General features: G+C 40.0%; 2 protein-coding genes across 10 annotated transcripts in view; one reads left to right on the top strand and one right to left on the bottom strand.

Annotated features, from left to right (window-relative positions):
- RIF1 (replication timing regulatory factor 1) overlaps positions 1–15916 on the top strand; it is a 42578-nt gene extending 26662 nt beyond the window's left edge. Inside the window, exons 26-39 of one of the 9 annotated variants that reach the window (XR_012674025.1) lie at positions 431–573; positions 1619–1708; positions 1790–1844; positions 3120–5966; positions 6487–6627; positions 6897–6974; positions 7067–7182; positions 7892–8045; positions 8341–8449; positions 9423–9660; positions 11260–11312; positions 11999–12278; positions 13374–15406; positions 15748–15916. Coding sequence is in view for 6 of the 9 variants with exons in the window: in XM_075152647.1 (XP_075008748.1) it covers positions 431–573; positions 1619–1708; positions 1790–1844; positions 3120–5966; positions 6487–6627; positions 6897–6974; positions 7067–7182; positions 7892–8045; positions 8341–8449; positions 9423–9643 (3954 nt within the window). In the remaining 3 variants the exon portion in view is untranslated. The other 8 variants (XR_012674024.1, XR_012674023.1, XM_075152647.1 and 5 more) reach the window with 8 other exon arrangements.
- Positions 11487–17002, bottom strand: part of NEB (nebulin) — a 143446-nt gene continuing 137930 nt past the window's right edge. Inside the window, exons 155-162 of the mRNA XM_075152645.1 lie at positions 16623–16715; positions 16263–16355; positions 15180–15287; positions 14672–14855; positions 14105–14197; positions 13365–13514; positions 12955–13064; positions 11487–12287 (exon numbers count right to left, since the gene is read on the bottom strand). Coding sequence (XP_075008746.1) covers positions 12114–12287; positions 12955–13064; positions 13365–13514; positions 14105–14197; positions 14672–14855; positions 15180–15287; positions 16263–16355; positions 16623–16715 — 1005 coding nt within the window. The 3' untranslated portion in view covers positions 11487–12113. The remainder of the gene's footprint in view (positions 12288–12954; positions 13065–13364; positions 13515–14104; positions 14198–14671; positions 14856–15179; positions 15288–16262; positions 16356–16622; positions 16716–17002) is intronic.

The following is a 17002-nucleotide window of genomic DNA, read 5'->3' as shown; positions in this document are numbered from 1 at the left end:
CCCAGGTGTTGAGGTGGACCTTGGTTTTGGTAGACCTGCGCTGCGTGCTCCGATCTGTCACGTGCACTAGGGAGCGATGGGCGTTGTATTCTTAAGGGATCACTGATGTAGTAAACAACAGTAAATAATAATCCTCAGGAGTATTGAGGTACCGTCACCTGTTACAGCCTTTGAACTTCAAGACGCTAAAGGAAGTGCAGAAGCCTACATAAGGGCACGAAGGAGGGGTTGCAGAATCTCTCCTAGGTGGTAGTGTTGGTGGTGGTGGGGGAATCACTCATGAAGAACCTACTGAGGGAGTTGTGCCAATTAATATGCTGAAAGAACTGCGGTTATTTGAGAACTGTTCCATTTAGGATGGCTGTACTTGAACTATGAACAATTCCTCTATTTTGTTTTTAATCCAGTTTTTTTTTTTTCCTTTCTGCAGTTGAAACTAGAATTTTCGTCTTCGAAGACTAAAAGCGGGATACTTTTGGAAGAGGAGAAATCTGTTGATTTTGTTTTTATTCCTCCAGAAACAAAAGCAAGAATATTGACAGAACATCAAAAAGAAGTGCTTAGGTCAAAGAGGTCTGTAACTTATTCTGTTTTGAACTTAATGCGAAATGTCATTACATTGAGTATGTCAGATTGACAGACTTCAATTCCTGTATCTCAGACTACTGTAGGTAATTAAGTCTTCCTCTTCCATGCAAGTTATAAAGTTTAAAGCTAACAAAGTTCCTTGCTTTACTATTTTAAAGCAACCAAATTATTCTCTGATCTGTACTTCCTATTTTGGTTAAATACACTCTCTGTTACCTGTTTGGAGTTTGGTAATTTGGAGTTTACATTTTTTACTTCATGACTCTCGCTTGCAATGTGAAATGGAAGGTGTCATTTTTCTTAAGTCATTGAAATGAAAGGGTTTTTTAACTGATCTGAAGGAAAGAATTCTAAGAAAGACTTCTAAATTTGAAGAGAAGTCTTATGTCAGCAGCATATCAGAAACTAGGATAGTCCCAAGACTCATTTTAATTGCAAGGGAATCTTTAGAATGAGCCTCTTTTTAATGTGAGAAAATAATACTAGAGTATTTTCTGTACTCAGGCAGCAAAAATGCAGTGCAAGCAAAATTTGTGTAGAGTGGTGCTTGACAGGAACGTAGTTGCATTATATAGTTAGCACATGTTGATGAATTCTTTGTGGAGTGGGATCCCAATCACAGCTTTTTTCCCCAAAAGCATGTTTGAAATTAAGAAAGATTTAATGCAACTGAAAATAGTGGTCTTGAAATAAGGAGATAAATCATGGTCTGCATCCACTTTGCAGTTTGCCGTGCCAGTTGGAGGAGGAGGTTGTAGCAGCCGGTTGCAATAGCGTGTCTTTTCTGCCCAGAACAGGGAGCGGAGTGTGCGGCCACACAGTCTGCTGATGCTCAATATACGCTGCCCTGCCCTTTGTGCAGCGGTCCCTTCTTGGGTGCATGTCGCAGTTTGAGTAGTCTTGAGAGTTTGGAAGTTCAGTCCACTTCATACAAGTATCTGCTCGCTTGTGATTAATGCATTACACTACCCTATCCTTCTTTTATTTTTTTAAAAAAAAGTCTGACTTACCATTTCTGGGTTTGTTTCAGAGTTGGTATTCCTACTATGTACAACAATTTGGACACATCGCAAGATACTACCTTGTTTTCTCAGTACACTCAAAGCCAGGAAGAGTCTTTGTAAGTAAAGGTGGCCAGTATATACATTAAAGGTATCCCCCTTTTCTGCTACACTTCTAATTTAAGTAACTTCTATTTTAGGGAAAAATCATCTTTAATAGAAAATGCAAAAGAAGATACTAAAAACAAGCCTCAGGTAATTTCTCATTGTCTAATGGTAATTAAGATACCAGCATTATAACCATACCAGTGATGTTTTCTTCATATTAGTAGCTCTGGTAATTAATGGCAAAACTCTTTGATTACTAGTTATGATATGGTTTTAAGCTTGATTGGGAAATTCTTCAAGCAAAAAAATTGTACCCCCAAATGTATCGGCTCACAGGAATAATTCCTTTCTCTGTATTGATTAACCTGGAAGACTCTTGAGAATACCTTCTACTGACACGGGCTCCGTGACTATAGAACACACGGACAGCTGTTGTGGTTTGTATTTCATTCTCATCACCAGATTTCAATTTAATACCATTGCGGTGTTCTTTGTGCTGTGTTCTGCTTTGTATCATTTACACTAGAAGGGGCCAATGGATAAGCATTTTACTTAATTTCAAAATGGGAGGATTTATATAGTTAGTTTTAGTGTGGATGCATTTAAGTTTTTTGTTACACAGCTACAGGTATGATAAGGACTTACGATCAGTCATGTATAGCTGCTACCACTGACTAATGTTTTATTGGGGTAAAAATAGCTGAAAGCAGTAGCACAGACTTACTGTGACTTGCTATGGTGCTGTTCTAAGAGTTGTTTAGTTGCCTAGCTTTATGTTAGGAATCATTGCAGTGTTGACTTCTCTGCCATAACACGTTTTTTTCCCTAGCAGATGCATTTGGTATGCATCATGCTTTTCTGGAACTATTTTCACTTCTAAAAGTGAAAGTGACATTTTTTTTAAATGTTGATTTCTATGTTATTTTAGTGGACCATGCTTTTAAACAGCTTAGCTATGTTTCCATGTTCTGAACTGCTTTTGGATGAAGCTGTAAGGGCTTGAGGGGGATTAAATAGTAGATTTTGGGGGGAAAAAAAAATTGTAAATCCTAAATATAGCTCTATTCACCTCTGGAGAGGAGTTGGCTAAACAGCTAGCTTAATCAACTGTAGTGCCGAACAGACAGTAGGTAAAACACAGCAGACTTTTCATAAAAACTGTTTTAGCAGTAGGTTTGTTAATCTCTCTTGCAAAACTTAAATAAAACGTTTTTGCAGTTCTTCCTGTTTTGAGATTAAATGGCTTTTAAAGAAAAAAAACCTTTTGTCTCTTATAACTACTGAAGGACAGATAATAAAGTAATTTGAAGGAAGGGGGGTTTGACCTTGTGGGTGTGTTGTTTTCTATTCCACCAGAGCTATTTTTTGGTATTATATTCATGGCAAAACTACAATACTTTGCTGTTCGTATTTTTGGGACAGGAAGAAAATGCAAAGAGTGAAGGATGCACCAACAAATCGGATGAAATCACAGAGGACTGCAAGTCAGATAATCCTCTTGAGAACGGTGACTCTGTGAAAAAGTCATCTGTTAGTCACATAGAGGAGAGCTCAACTTTAAACAGTGAGGGAGAGTCAAAAAGGGATACAGCTGAAATGATTCTGGAGGAGCCGTCAGTTGGAGAGGGATTAGAAAAAAGTACTGTGGAAACAGCTTCAAAGGAGCCCTTAGTAGGGAATGAAAACACTTCAAATGTCAGCAACAGTTCAACTTCAAGTGACATCATTTCTGGAACACCGCAGCCTGCAAGCCGACGGCAGTCTTTTATTACTTTGGAGAAATTTGAGAGTTCAGAGAACAGACCCTTTAGCCTTTCGGCATTAAACAGTTTATCAGAGATGTCTGGAAGTGCTTCTGTGGCAGGTAGACAGGAAAATACAATATGCAAGACTGGTGCTAAACCAGAAAAATCTGGAGAAGAAAACAAAAAGCCTTCAAAATCGGAGTCTGAACAAATATTTACGGCAATACGAAGGCTAACTCGCAGGCAGAGTAAAATGGAGCACCAAGGAAATAAGCAGTCCAAGTTGATAATTAGGTCAGAACAAGAGAAAAGCGCACAAGAGTCTTTTGCTTCCAACAGTATGGAATATAGTTCTGAACTATCTTCTGCGGTAGAAGACATGGAACGTGTTCTCCTTGCTCAGTCCCAAGCTCTCTATTCTACAGAAGTAGAAATTAAAAAAGTTGAAGATACGATAGCAGAAATAGAAAAGATCCAGGCATTAGATATGGATTCTAAAGAAAATACACCCCCAGAGACGACCGTGTCATCTGACCAGGTAACAGGCGATGATAGTCAGGTTCCACATGTGTCTCCTAATCAGAAAATACTAAGACGTTCTTCAAGACGACGGTCAGAAACTGTAGAAAGTACAGCAGGCAGTCAAGATAAGGAAGATGGCCACCAAAAGAGAGACAGACGTAAAGAAGACGAAAAATCTGGGCAAAAGAAGGTGCCGCAGACTAAGGATGATGTATCCCAAAAGCAGAAAGCAGTTTCTGGGAAAACTACAGAAAATATGAATAAAAAAGAAAGCAACCTACCTGAGAGAACTGTTGCAGAGGACTTAAGCTCAAAGGAGTCTCCAGCTTCTAGGGGTCTTGATGAGGAAGTGAACAAAAGTGCTAGGAGGTCAGAAGATAACTTGAAGCCTGACACGGAAGGTGAAGACTGTAGCTCCAGTACAGCAGGTCAGAAGAAGATTGAACGCCCACGATACCACACAAGAAGAGCTTCACAAGGATTGCTCTCCAGCATAGAAAATTCAGAGGCTGATGGCTCTGAGACCAAGGAAGAAAGCACAAAGAAGAAAAGATGTGCAAAGCTGAAAAATAGAAGTGATTCTCTTGAAGGTAAATTGAAAGATCTCCAGCCAGGAAGCCATAGCCATGAGGTGTCTTCCCAAGGAAACGAAACTAAGAATCTGTTGGAACCAAATCAAGGTGAACTAAGCTGTGCAGTCAGCGCAGATACTGCATTGACATCTGAACAGTGTGACCTGGAAAACCAAGTAATTCCTAGAGATGCTAGCAAAGCTGTGGGACCTGCCAGCTCAGAGAATTCACCTGATACACAGGACGCAAATGTGGAACAAAACAAGGGCAATACATTGACAGAATCATTCAGCAACCCATGTGTATCTGATCAAGAATTGAAAACAGGAGAGGAAAATAAACATGTTGAGAAGCAAACAAACATAGAAGACTGTTGTTCAGCTGTTCTGCCTGAATATGTACCAGGAGCAAATGCTTCAGGTGGTGATCTTTCCTCTTTGCAAATACCTGAGTGTCAGCACAAAAGAAGCAAAAGGCTGAAAAAACTAAGGAACTGTGATTGCTGTTGTAAAAAGCCAAAGCAGCAAGCAGTGTCATTCACTGAATCAAAAAATGAGAACACTCATGGACTGAACGAGCCCCAAACCACTCCGGTTCGGACATCTGTAAATACATCGGAGATGTCTGGTAATTCACATTTTGATGAGAGCTTGTGCATGGCACCTTGTGCCATGAGCACTCCACTGCATCCTCCTAAGGAATCCAGTGCATTTAACTTAGACAGAGAGAGAACATCTGAAGGTGATCTGCAGGGAACCAGTGTTGCAGTGGAGGAGGGTCTAGATAATCCAGAGTGTATAGCAGGTGAAGTTGATGACTCCATAGTGGAAATAAAAGAACCTGCTGATCAGAGTGACCGACCTGAACAGCGTCTGTCTGAGTGTGTTTTGGGTGAGCCTGGGGACAGCTGTCTGGCCGCAGGGAATCAAAGCGAAGAACCAGCAGCTACAGAAAAGGAAGAAGTAAGTCAGAATGGACAACTGGAGGAGATGCCTGAGGCTACAGAAAAGGAAGAAATAAGTCAGAATGGACAACTGGAGGAGATGCCTGAGGCACTGATTGTCGTTAGCAAACCTGAGAAAAACCAGATGAATGAGCTAGAAGGCAATCGGGATGATAAAGAAGCAGCTGAGACTACTCTAGGAGACGCTTGCATTATTCAAGATGAAGAGATGAAGGAGGAATTAGTGGAAACTGAAATTACAGTGCCTGAAAACGTGGCCTTAGACAAAGAAGATGCAGTAGAAAATAACAGCGTGGATTCACCTCAAAAGGCGGAAGATCACGAATCTTTAGTGTTAGTTAACGAAAGCCCTAATGGTATGCAGGCGCGCTGCATGTGGTCTCCTTCAGCTTCTCCATCCACTAGTATTTTAAAGAGAGGTGTGAAAAGAAATCAGGATGATGATTCCCTGTCACCTGCTAATAAGGTATTGCGATGCGATTCATTCTGTGATACTCACAAGTCATTCAGTTCATAACTGGGACTTGTAACAGTGTCTGTAGTGTCACGAGTTCCAAATACGTTGAATTATTGACTTTTTTTCATTGTAAGTGATCTTATGCTGAAGACTTACAGATTTCTCTTGGTAGTGTACACGCACTGGCGGGCTTGCATTATGGGGGCTCGGGGTGGGGAGTTTCATTTTCGAAACGGAGCACCAAAGTCTGATCTTTGCTGCAGTGCAGCAAATGTTACTGCAGAACCACTGTATCCATAGTCAGGGTCTTACCCCTGGATTTTGAGCAGCTTTTTACGAAGTGCATTTAATGTTTCCTTTAGTAATAAGGGAGCCACAGTTTCTGTCCTTGGGTGAAACATCATCCGTGTCATTCAAGAACTTTAATGACTTTATTTCAAACTGAGCTATTTTGTCTCCTCAGACTTACTTTCACCAGCGTGTGGTGGTTTGAGTTCATACTATAAAAACTACTTCTCTCTAAAAACAGATTCGTCGAGTCTCTTTTGCAAATCCAATTTATCAAGAAGGACTGGCAGATGACATAGATAGGAGAAGTCCTGTTATTAGATCCCATTCTTCTTCACCATCTTCCCGAAGTCTTAAAATTTTATCTAATATTCAGGCTAAGGTAAATTGTTACTTACATTCTGTGTGTCATAAGTACTCGTGTGTCTCATTTATCATAGGTAACACTGCTTTAGTGTATGTTCATAGTCACTTGCAAACAATTGTAAGAGCAGAGTCAGCAAGTGTAAGAAACAGTTGTAACTGGTTTAGCCTGACTCATTCTATTACTCTCTGAAGACAAATGCACTCTGAGATCTAGGTAGCTAGAATCTTACGATGAACTGAATTCCTACGATCCTGAGAGATATTTTTTCCTCTTTTTCTATCCAGCATATTACCACTCCAACCAAAGGATTTCTGTCCCCAGGATCTCGTAACCCTAAATTTAAGAGCTCAAAGAAGTGTTTAGTAAGAAGTGCTTTGGTTCATGTATCTCTTCTATTTTTTCCTGTATTCAGTTGTGTGATAGTTAATTTAATAATTTTTCTATATTATTCAAGATTACAGAAATGGCTAAGGAATCGCTGCCTTGCCCTACAGAATGCGTGTATCCTGCCTTAGTTGGCTGCAAAGCACCGGTCGATGTCATTTTACCTCAGATTACATCAAACATATGGTAAGTGGATTGTTGCTTTTGAAGATCACACTTTAATAGAAACTGAATTCTTACCGAACCTACGAGACCAAGTTTCCTGATGCAAAATGTGATGACTTAGAGATACCTTTTGCCAAATATTTTTAAAAGGAGGGAGGTTGGTTTAGTGGGGGAGAACTATTTTGGAATTATTCAAGTCATCTTTTTTGTAAGACTATGAAAAGCTTGCACCCAGGGACAGAGAGCTTTCACCGTTTCACACGGCAGAGCAGACTTATCTTAATGATCTGTGACAAAGCAGTTGGAGCTTTCTGTGTATTGAAGGCAAAGTGGAATTTAAAAAAAAAAAAAAATTACATTTCAAATGTACAAGGGCCGGGTGCTCAGCTAGCTTGGTTTCCGATCTGAGTTTTGATAACTTGTCACGACAAACCACAGGCATGCAGTGGGAACTGCTCAGAATGGCCTTTTCTAGTGTACTCGGCTCCTTTTCCTTCCACTCGTACCACATAGGAGTGGGCTTTAGAACGCCGTCCTCTGGTGGATAGACGATAAACTGCAAAAAGGTGTGCTTCTGCAGATGGAAGAATGTCATTTGCATTTTGGTTTTCCTTCGCTTATGTGCATGTGAATTGGCATTCATGTAAGATTTCTTTCTGCTCCACCATGCCAGGCAGAAACGACGTGAATTCTAGCATAATAAACCATTTTTCTTTCTCCCCTGCTTCAGCGCCAGAGGCTTGGGGCAGCTCATTCGAGCAAAGAACATTAAGACAGTGGGTGATCTGAGTACTTTGACAGCATCAGAAATCAAAACTCTGCCCATCCGCTCTCCGAAAGTTTCCAATGTTAAAAAAGCTCTTAAAGGATATCATGAGCAACAGGTAAAGTTTTCATTTTAGTACTCAAAAAGCTAATATTCGCCTAAGGAACTGCTAACATGCCTCATGGAGGAATAATGGTTTTCCCCTGCCCCCCCATTAGAAATAGCACTTTAAAACGTAATCTCTACCTGTCAAAGTAATATGGGAATTCAAGGTACGGATGACTTCGTTATAATATTATTAATGGGAATAACGATTGTATTTATTATGAGTTTAAAACATGTCCCACCATGTAATCTTTTTTGTTTTTCCCCTCTGAAAATGCATCTCTTGTTCTCTCCCAAAAAATCCTTAGGTAAAATCTCGAGGATTTGAGGAAATAGCAGCGCTTGAAGATGCAGAAAAGCCCATAAATAACGTAGAGGATAAATCTCTTTCTGTAGATGAAGAAAAACTTGCAACAGGTACCTATTGCCAGCTTTTTGCTTGGGATTTGGATGTTTCTGCTGTATTGCTGCTTTCATTCTCTCCTAGTGGGAACACTTGGTCTTTTTTTCCTTTTTTTTTTTGAATGTCTTAATAGCTAATATTAGCACACGAGATGGGTGTTTGAGTTAGCCACTTTATGAAGCCCTGTAGCAATGGCTTTTAAAAACTTGTTACATATTGTGAGGGAAAGATGCTGGTTTTCCCTAAACGAGCTTGCATAAGCATGCGAAGAACAAATGAGGCAGGGCTCTAAGTACTTAACTTTCTGAATCTCAAGCGGGTATGTCTCCTGAACTGTTTAATTCCGTAGTAACTGCTGTGGATCTGGGCGGGCATAGGAACCAGCAAGATGAGGGGGAGGTAGCTAAGCAGTGCCTCATCCTGAGGGGGGTGGGACAGGAGGGGGACGATACCCATTTTGGATTTGGATGCCTAGATTTGTATTTGAATTCTCCTGTGTGTTTTGGGAGTTTGGCCTGATAGCTCAAACAGAGGAATCCATGTTTGTTCTTCCTACGAGATACTTGAAGCATTTAACTGGAGAACAGAGAACTCGGGAGTAACCTCTCCTCAGCTGTCCAGTTTAAAAGTTGGACTTTGGGATAACACGTCTCAAAGGACACTGGCAGTATCTGACGGTTGGACTCGATGATCTTAGAGGTCTTTTCCACCCTTAATGATTCTATGAATACGATCGAATACTTTCATTTCTGTCCTTTTTACAATCATGATCAAATATAATGAAAGTCACCATAAAGAAGGGTAGCATGGAGCTCTGAGGGGTGCCTTTGTCAGAAGCTGTGGTATTGTGTGGAACAAATACTTTGTAGACTGCTTGAATATGTTCTTTTGTACAAAAGCAGCTGTAACATTCCGCTGCAGCGTAACTCTGCTCACATTTAAACCCAGACACACAGACTGCACTGCCCTACTTTCCTTCCTTTTCAGATTTGATTGAACCAGTTGTCTTGAATACAAATGACCAGCCCACAGCAGATCTTCTGAGCCAAATTGATGCACTTGCTGCTCAGCTGACCTCTGAAGATCTTCATGGCTATTCAGGAAGCCAACTTTTTGAGATGCAAGAGAAGCTTGTTGGCATGACAAACTGTATCATGAAAAACCTGCAGTCCCGCTGGAAATCACCACCCCATGAAAGTTCTGATTAGTTGCTTACCATTTCTAAGTAAGGAAGACTTTGTTACAACAATTTTCCCAAAAACCTGCTTTTCTTACTGGTGAATTACTCCTTAAACTGTGCATTTTGTACTATAGAAGATTTTTTTAACACCTATATGAGCAAAATGTATCATGGTGGGGTTTTTCTTGGGGTTTTTTGTTTGTTTTAATTTGTGGGATTGCTTATTCCCTATTAGAGGTATTTGTATTGTATTGCTATGCATATTTCTTTCAGGTAGTGAAAGAAAACTTGATGAAGTTGTGCAATAGCAAAGACTGTGAAACCAAACCAACAGAGTAGTTAAATTATTTTTTCAAATCCAAAGTGTTCTTACTGCTGCAAACTCTTATTATTTGGCAAGAGATCGATCTCACAGCTCTGCTCATCTGCTGCCCCTGTTTGTTTCCTTTTAAGTTGCTGACGTCTGACAGACAGTGGCTCTCCTTTCAGTACCATTTTATATGGAGATATGCTGTGCTTAATTCCTTACAGCAGCAACAGTCCAGGAACCTGCTATTTGACAACTGGATGACATCTATTTTTGCATGTATTTTTGTAAGAATCACACTAAGAAGCTGATATGCAACGTAGCCTTACAGGCGAAAAACTTTGCAAAACTTCTCAGGCTTTTTCCCATGTTCTTTGTTTGCAGCGGTTCTCCTTCTGTGGAGACGACTTTTTCCTTGGGGAAATGAATGGATTTGACAAGAGCTCTTTGTATATTATGTACAGACTTATGATGGCAAATGTTGGTTAATAATTTATGATTTTGAGTTTTAATTGCATGGAATGCATTGCTGCTTCTCAGAGACCTTCAGAGAGAGTTCTTGGGTTTTACTCTGGAAATCTAATTTGTATATATTGTACTGTAGCTATCAAAATGGACATCTATTGAAAGGAATTGCTGCAGGTGGTTTTAGAACTTACACATGGGCAAATAAAACAGCAAATAGTTCCCAAACTTGTTAATGTCGTTGTGGTTTGGTGGTTTTGGGCTTTGTTTGTTTTGTTTTGTTTTCCCCTTCAGATCTGTTCAGCCCTCCCTCAGCATTGCTTTGGATTCACAAGGTTGGGAAGGTCGTCACTGCTGCCGTAAGGTAGGAGCAGGTCCTCAGGGACATGGCAGTATCTTGTCAGCAAGACTCCAAATATTCTTTGCCCTGTTCATGCATCTCATGAAGAAAACAGACAAAGAGGTGTCTTGGAGCTATAATGTGAACAGTGCCGTTGATGACTTGGCTGTAGGTTTTCTTGCTTTCTTGAAAATGTTATTTTGGTGCCAAATCTGCCTCTTTAGGTTTATTCATGTCTTGTATCCAGAGACCTGTACAGATAAGGATGTTCCTAATGCATCTCGAAAGGGTGTTAACATCTTTGTTTAACTAACACCCTTCAGTGCTGGCAATCCTGAATCCTGCTTTGAGGAAGGACAGTCCCTTTCAGCCTGGCTGTATACACCATGACGTGCTGTACAGTCCCTTGAACAAAATTAATGTTGCAACCCCTTCTACTCTTAACTCGTTTTTAATCTTTACTCTATCATCTTGGACACAGTATACATTGATTTTTTTTTTTTTTTTTTTTTAATTTCCTTCTTTCTTGGAGACTGGCTGGTACCAGATGCTTCAGCAGATGAAGCAAATAACCACTGTGTTCAGGTATGAAATAAGTTGCCTGGTTCATTCACAGCCCCTCAGTTTGACTTCTGCTGTGGCTGTTGTATCCTTCATCGCCTTCTGCGTTCTTTGCCTTTCTCAACACAGTTTTCTGAGCAAAGCCAGTTTGTTGTGAGATTGGGTCGTGCTCTTCAGCATGAGTAAATACATCAAACATACTGCAGAAACATTAGCTTTATTTAGTCACTAATTTACAAGTAATAACAGCTTTTGACCCCAGAACAGTTGCATGAAAAACACATGCATAAGAGCTCAGCAAGCAGGAGAGGCTTGTTTGTTTTTTTTTTTTTTTTTTGAGATGCTAAGCTTAAGTGTTGCTTATATGGAAAAGAAAATACATTAAAACATTTTAGAATAGCCCAGAAAAATACTCTCTTCATGGGAGAATGAATAAAGTAATACTTGGTAGTCTTAGTCTTAAGTACGTGTATAGAATTTCAGAGATACTGAACTGGCTTGCAGTTCTAGCATAGTTAAACATCGTGATGGTATGTGATGTTGAAATGTTTGAAAGTCCAGGCAATGTTTAAAAAAAACTTTTTTTGACATTGGAAGAAAATACAGTTCTCATGAGCATGTTTCATGTCTTGAAAGGATGTTTCACAAGTATTTTGCTCTGCAGTTTTTTCTTTTTTTTTTTTTTTTTTTTTTACATCATGGTTCATAAGACACTATCAACATGGAAGACAATAAGGCACTTTGGAAAAAGTGTTACAAACCTTTTTCTAAGGCTTACATTTTGAGAAGTGCCGGCATGTCTGTGCCATGCAGACGTGCTTTGGTTTAGACAGCTTCTACGTAGTTGGCTGGCAGCATGCCGGTCTTGCCGGTTCTCTGGACAGTCCCATACATCCAGCCTTCATCAATGGCTTGTACGTTTACAATTGTGTCACCGTCTTTGAAGGAAACCTCATCAGCATCGGCTGCCATATAGTCATACATGGCCCGGTAGGTCTTCTGTTAGTTTTAAGAAAGGGGAGGCGGGGGGAGAGGAGGGGGGAACAAGAGACACATTTATACCCCTGCTGTCAGCACTGACAGCCATAGCTGTTGGTGAGAATCAAAATGTAAGAGCAGGCTAAGGGAAAGTTATGTTTTGACTCATTTCAGTACTCTCAAAGTATTACTGATGGCAGTATCTGGCTGGTTTCAGATCACAAAATGTTTCTTCTCAATAACAAAGTACCTTAGTTACCCAAGTACCACAGTACCTTAGGTTAGCGCCTGTGTGTTTTAGTGACGCTGAAGCTGAACAAAGTGTTTTCAGAATGTATTTGAGCAGTACCAGCTCTAGGTAGCTCCAGCTGTAACTTTAAGGTGTCGCCATTGTCACGTATCTACTCTAAGACTCAATCTCGGGAGTAGGAAGAAGTGAATTTAAAGTTTTCAACAACAGGTGAGGGTCTATCCCCCTTCAGTGAATCTGTTACACCTTCACCTGGTTTTGTACCAGGCTTCAGCCCAGAGGGTAGGCACGTTACTGACTAACATCGTCTGAAGCACGATGGAGCATGCACCATCAGCTGTTGGGACCTCCCCGGAGCGCCTTTGGTGGGTAGTCAGATTAACTCCTGCAGCAAGATTGGGATTGTGTGTCTTAATACAAGTGATCAATGTTACTTACACCAGCGGTGGATGGGTGAGAAGGAACCGATGACACCGTTGTTTGCTGTGTGGCAACTGACGATGACCGTTGTTGGGGTAACTCTATGGTTTTAGCATGTTTGTAGCCCACTGCAAAAGGAAAATGTATTTTGTATTGTGTATAACAGAATTGGCAAGAGGGTTAGAGTTGCTCTGAATAAAGATCACGGGATAGGTCATTAGGTGGGTCAAATCTGCCTTTTACTTACTGAAATACAACTTTACATCTGATGCATCTGATAACTCAGCATTTTGCAGGTGTACTTCTGTGCCTTTTCTGGGCTAACGGAATTACTGAACATGAGCCCATGACCAGTACTGCCCTGCCAGATGGTCTGAATACCATTTGTCCTCGTATGTGAATAAACAGCACTTCTGTTCTCCTCATACCTGTTGCAGTTGTGGTGAAGAAGCCCCCGCTGCTGTAGTAGGACAAATGTTGATCCACACCGTCCGAGGGCTCGGATTTTTCATCGCCACCACTGAGGCTCAAGGCACTGGCAGAGCGGGAGTGCTCCCGGATGCGGCGCTGGGCTTGGACTGCAAGGAGAAAGCAGTGGGAACCAATTTATGTTTTTGTTTTGTAAGGAGATGCACGCAAATATACGTGTATATACATATATAGGTTACTTTTGTGTGTGTATATATATATACACAGAGACACACACATATATAGACACCTATGTGTGTGCATACATATTCTGTAAAAATACCCAAAGTTCTCTACCATTGTTACCAAACCTGTAGCAGTTGTGCTTACAGTGAGTAGAAAACAGACATAGGCCACATGCATGCTAAGCAGAATTGGTTACCGTATTTTACAAAATTAATGGGAAAAGCATGTGAATTAATCACAGTCTGTTTTTATGGTTACTCAACGGTATTTGCCAGGGCTTTTTAAAAGCAGTTTATGGACCCCATGCTGAAGTTCTGCTCAAAAAGGCACAGTTGTTGTAACCCTGTTATTTTTAATGCAGTGTCTGAAGTCAGCGCGTAAGGCCACACTTGCGTTCTTGCATAGGCAGAGTGCCAAGCTGCGCTTTAGCATCCCCAAGCTGTCAGTTTTACTGATTGGATTTGCACAAGTATAAAACCTATTTTGCACAAACAGTACAGCCAATGGAACAAACCGGAGATCATATGTAAGCTTCTGGACTGAATATTGTCTTCTGCTGGGTCGTAGTCAAAGACTGATCCGGGATTAGTGCGCCACACACGAAGTCCTGTAAGAGAAATAGCATTTTCTGAGAGAAGCTGTAGCTCAAGCAACTTTTGGAGCACGTCTGTCCGGAATAGGAGTAAAAGCATATCAGAAAAGGGCAATCAGTATTTCATAAATTTGTGTTTCTCAAATTTATAGCACAGATTAGGCGCTTTTTGTAATACAAATTTATCTACATCAAGTGAGCTGAAGTATTTCTCTAATATGCATAGAGGTGAAGTTAAAAATGGAAGTAAGAAATTAAAATCTAGCATTACATTATAAAGTTAGGCAGAATGGGAGAGGCAGACCAGAGATAATTTGCAGCTGCTACAAGAGAGTATTTTCAAAATGCACTTTGGTAAAAACATCATTTCCAAGGAACGATAACTTCGAATTTATATGGCTGAGCTTAAATAAAACAATTCATCCAGGTCAGCTTGTGTTTTGTGTAAATGAATTGCTCAAGTCATTATAAAACCTAGGTTCTGCTTACCTGTGAGATTCTCTTGATCCTGGTCCACGCGCTTTCGCTCCATTTCTACTACTCGCCTTTGAATGCCCCTATAGCTAATGTCACTGAAGTCCTGCATGTTCTTTTTCACGCGTTCTGTAATGGGGTCGGTAACTACAGGTGTGAAACTACCTTTGCTTTTCTCAAAATCTTCATGGTATTTCACCTGCAATTTAAAATGAAATGTCTGTTCTCTGTGGCTTAGATGAATAATTTTTACTCCTGCTTACCTCAGGTGAACTTCTAGTAGAGTGGTGCACTGCTGTGCTGAGCTTTTACCTTCTCCAATCCAAGGAACAATGAAAGGGCCCCATCCCAAACATGCCTTTCCTGCAGTCACTCTTGCCTTTAGCATTTAAGAATTTGGGTAACCAAACTCGGTATATGTACATTGTCCTTGAGCTGCCAACCCCAGAATGTCTCAGGAACAAGGTTATGTTTTTATTTAAATCACTTGCCAAGTTAAAAATACATCTATAAATGCTCTTACTGTAGAGATATGTTTCTGGGTCTCTCGTACACGCCGCATTTCAGGTGTATCCAGTACGTACGCAGCTTTGCCTTGTACTTGTTTTCGGAAACTATCTGAATAAAGAACCTGCCAGATGAGAAAATGGAAGTGAGCACGGAACTACTTCTGCATGATGAGGAATGAGCTGTACAGAAGCAATCTGGCAAAGGCGGCGGGCGGGGTGGAAAGCAGCAGCACCTGTGTTGGTGAGTAACATTAGAATGCAAAGCAAAATTCTTTTTCAGAATTTTATGAGACATGGACAGCTCTGGACCTGATCCCAAACATTCCTTTTCTTAACTAAAAGATCCTTACCTTTTTTAACCTTGTAATAACATGTAGAGGTAATGCAGTCATAATGTTCTCAGTAATATTTTCATATATTTGACATGCACCTCGCTGACTTTAGTGAAGTTATCAGTTCGAAACAGACAACATAATTAGACCCGTATTTATCATTGAAATACTACAATTTTTGCTGGGTTTGTAGGGTTTCTTTTTTGAGTGGTAATAGTTGCATCATGCTTCTGTAAACATTTGTTTGCAGATGTTGTATTACTGGATTTATTGAGCAAGCCGTGACATCTGTTATGACATAAACCTTTACAGGATGGGGTATGTCAGGATTTACCTCTGGAGTAACAGGTTAGCGAAGAAGGGCCTAAAGAAGGCCACTTCCAGATCTGTCATGTTTTTATATAGAATGTCAGAAATCTTAACAAAATATACTGTTCCTGAATAACGATCATTTTACATCTCGTACAGTGTAAGACCAGTAAAAACAGAAGATATTTGCAAGATACTTGAAGGCAACGTTATTTGAAATTCAACTATTGTTTAAAAAAAACCCCCAAACTAAAGCAGTTAATCTCACAGAAAGAAATACTCAATTGCAGCAGAAAGTAAAACGCAAGTATTAAAGGATTTGATTTTAGTATGATTACTTCTCACTTCCAGACTAGGTAGCTGATAGTTATGTTAACATCTGCACTGATGTTAATTTGAGTAAGGATTTCAGGGATTGAAATGTCACTTTTTAATTATTGGCTGAATAGAACATACCGAGCTGATGTTTTCTTGATTGCGTTTAGCTCTCTCCATCTCTGGAGTCATGGGTGTTGGCGTTCCTTTTGCCAGATGTTCCTTGTACAAAACCTGCAGTGTGCAAAAAGGTGTCCACAAATCAGACTGGAATAATTCATAGCTCATTCTGTAAACGGTGTTATTGTTTGAGCAATACTCAGCACTGCAGGGGTAGAAAAGATCTTGGGAAATAAAGCATCTAAAAAGTTATTTGCTAGAGCAAAAGGTAAAAATCAAAGGGAAAAATAGGCAAAAATAAGGAAAGCTGAGGCTAAATTAGAAGTGGAGTTTTTGTTCAGAATGGTTATTTTTCATATAAGGTCTGTTTTCTTTCAGTACCGAGCTAATGTGTTCTTGATTGCGTTTGACTCTCTCCATCTCTGGAGTGATAGATGTGGGGGTTGCCTTTCCTAAGCCTTCTTTGTATACAACCTACAGATCACAAAGTGTAACTCAAAGTCACAAATGTACAAATTAAAAACTGTAACATTACTGGTTTTAGAGTAAACACCATCCATTATGAAGGAAAAAAAAGGTCAGAGGAAAAAATAGTATTAAAAAGTTAATTGACAAAAAAATCTTTTAAAATTATAGTACTTAAGAGATGACTTTCTAAGTTTGAGAGAAAAAAATTAGTGCTAAATAAAACCAGGCAGACTTAAGTTATTAAAAAGAAAAAAAAAAGAGTTCTATCATATCCCCTTTACTTGTTCCAGACA

This window comes from Calonectris borealis, chromosome 6, assembly GCF_964195595.1.
Source record: "Calonectris borealis chromosome 6, bCalBor7.hap1.2, whole genome shotgun sequence".
Lineage (NCBI taxonomy): Eukaryota > Metazoa > Chordata > Aves > Procellariiformes > Procellariidae > Calonectris > Calonectris borealis.
This window is presented reverse-complemented; position numbering and strand designations above follow the sequence as displayed.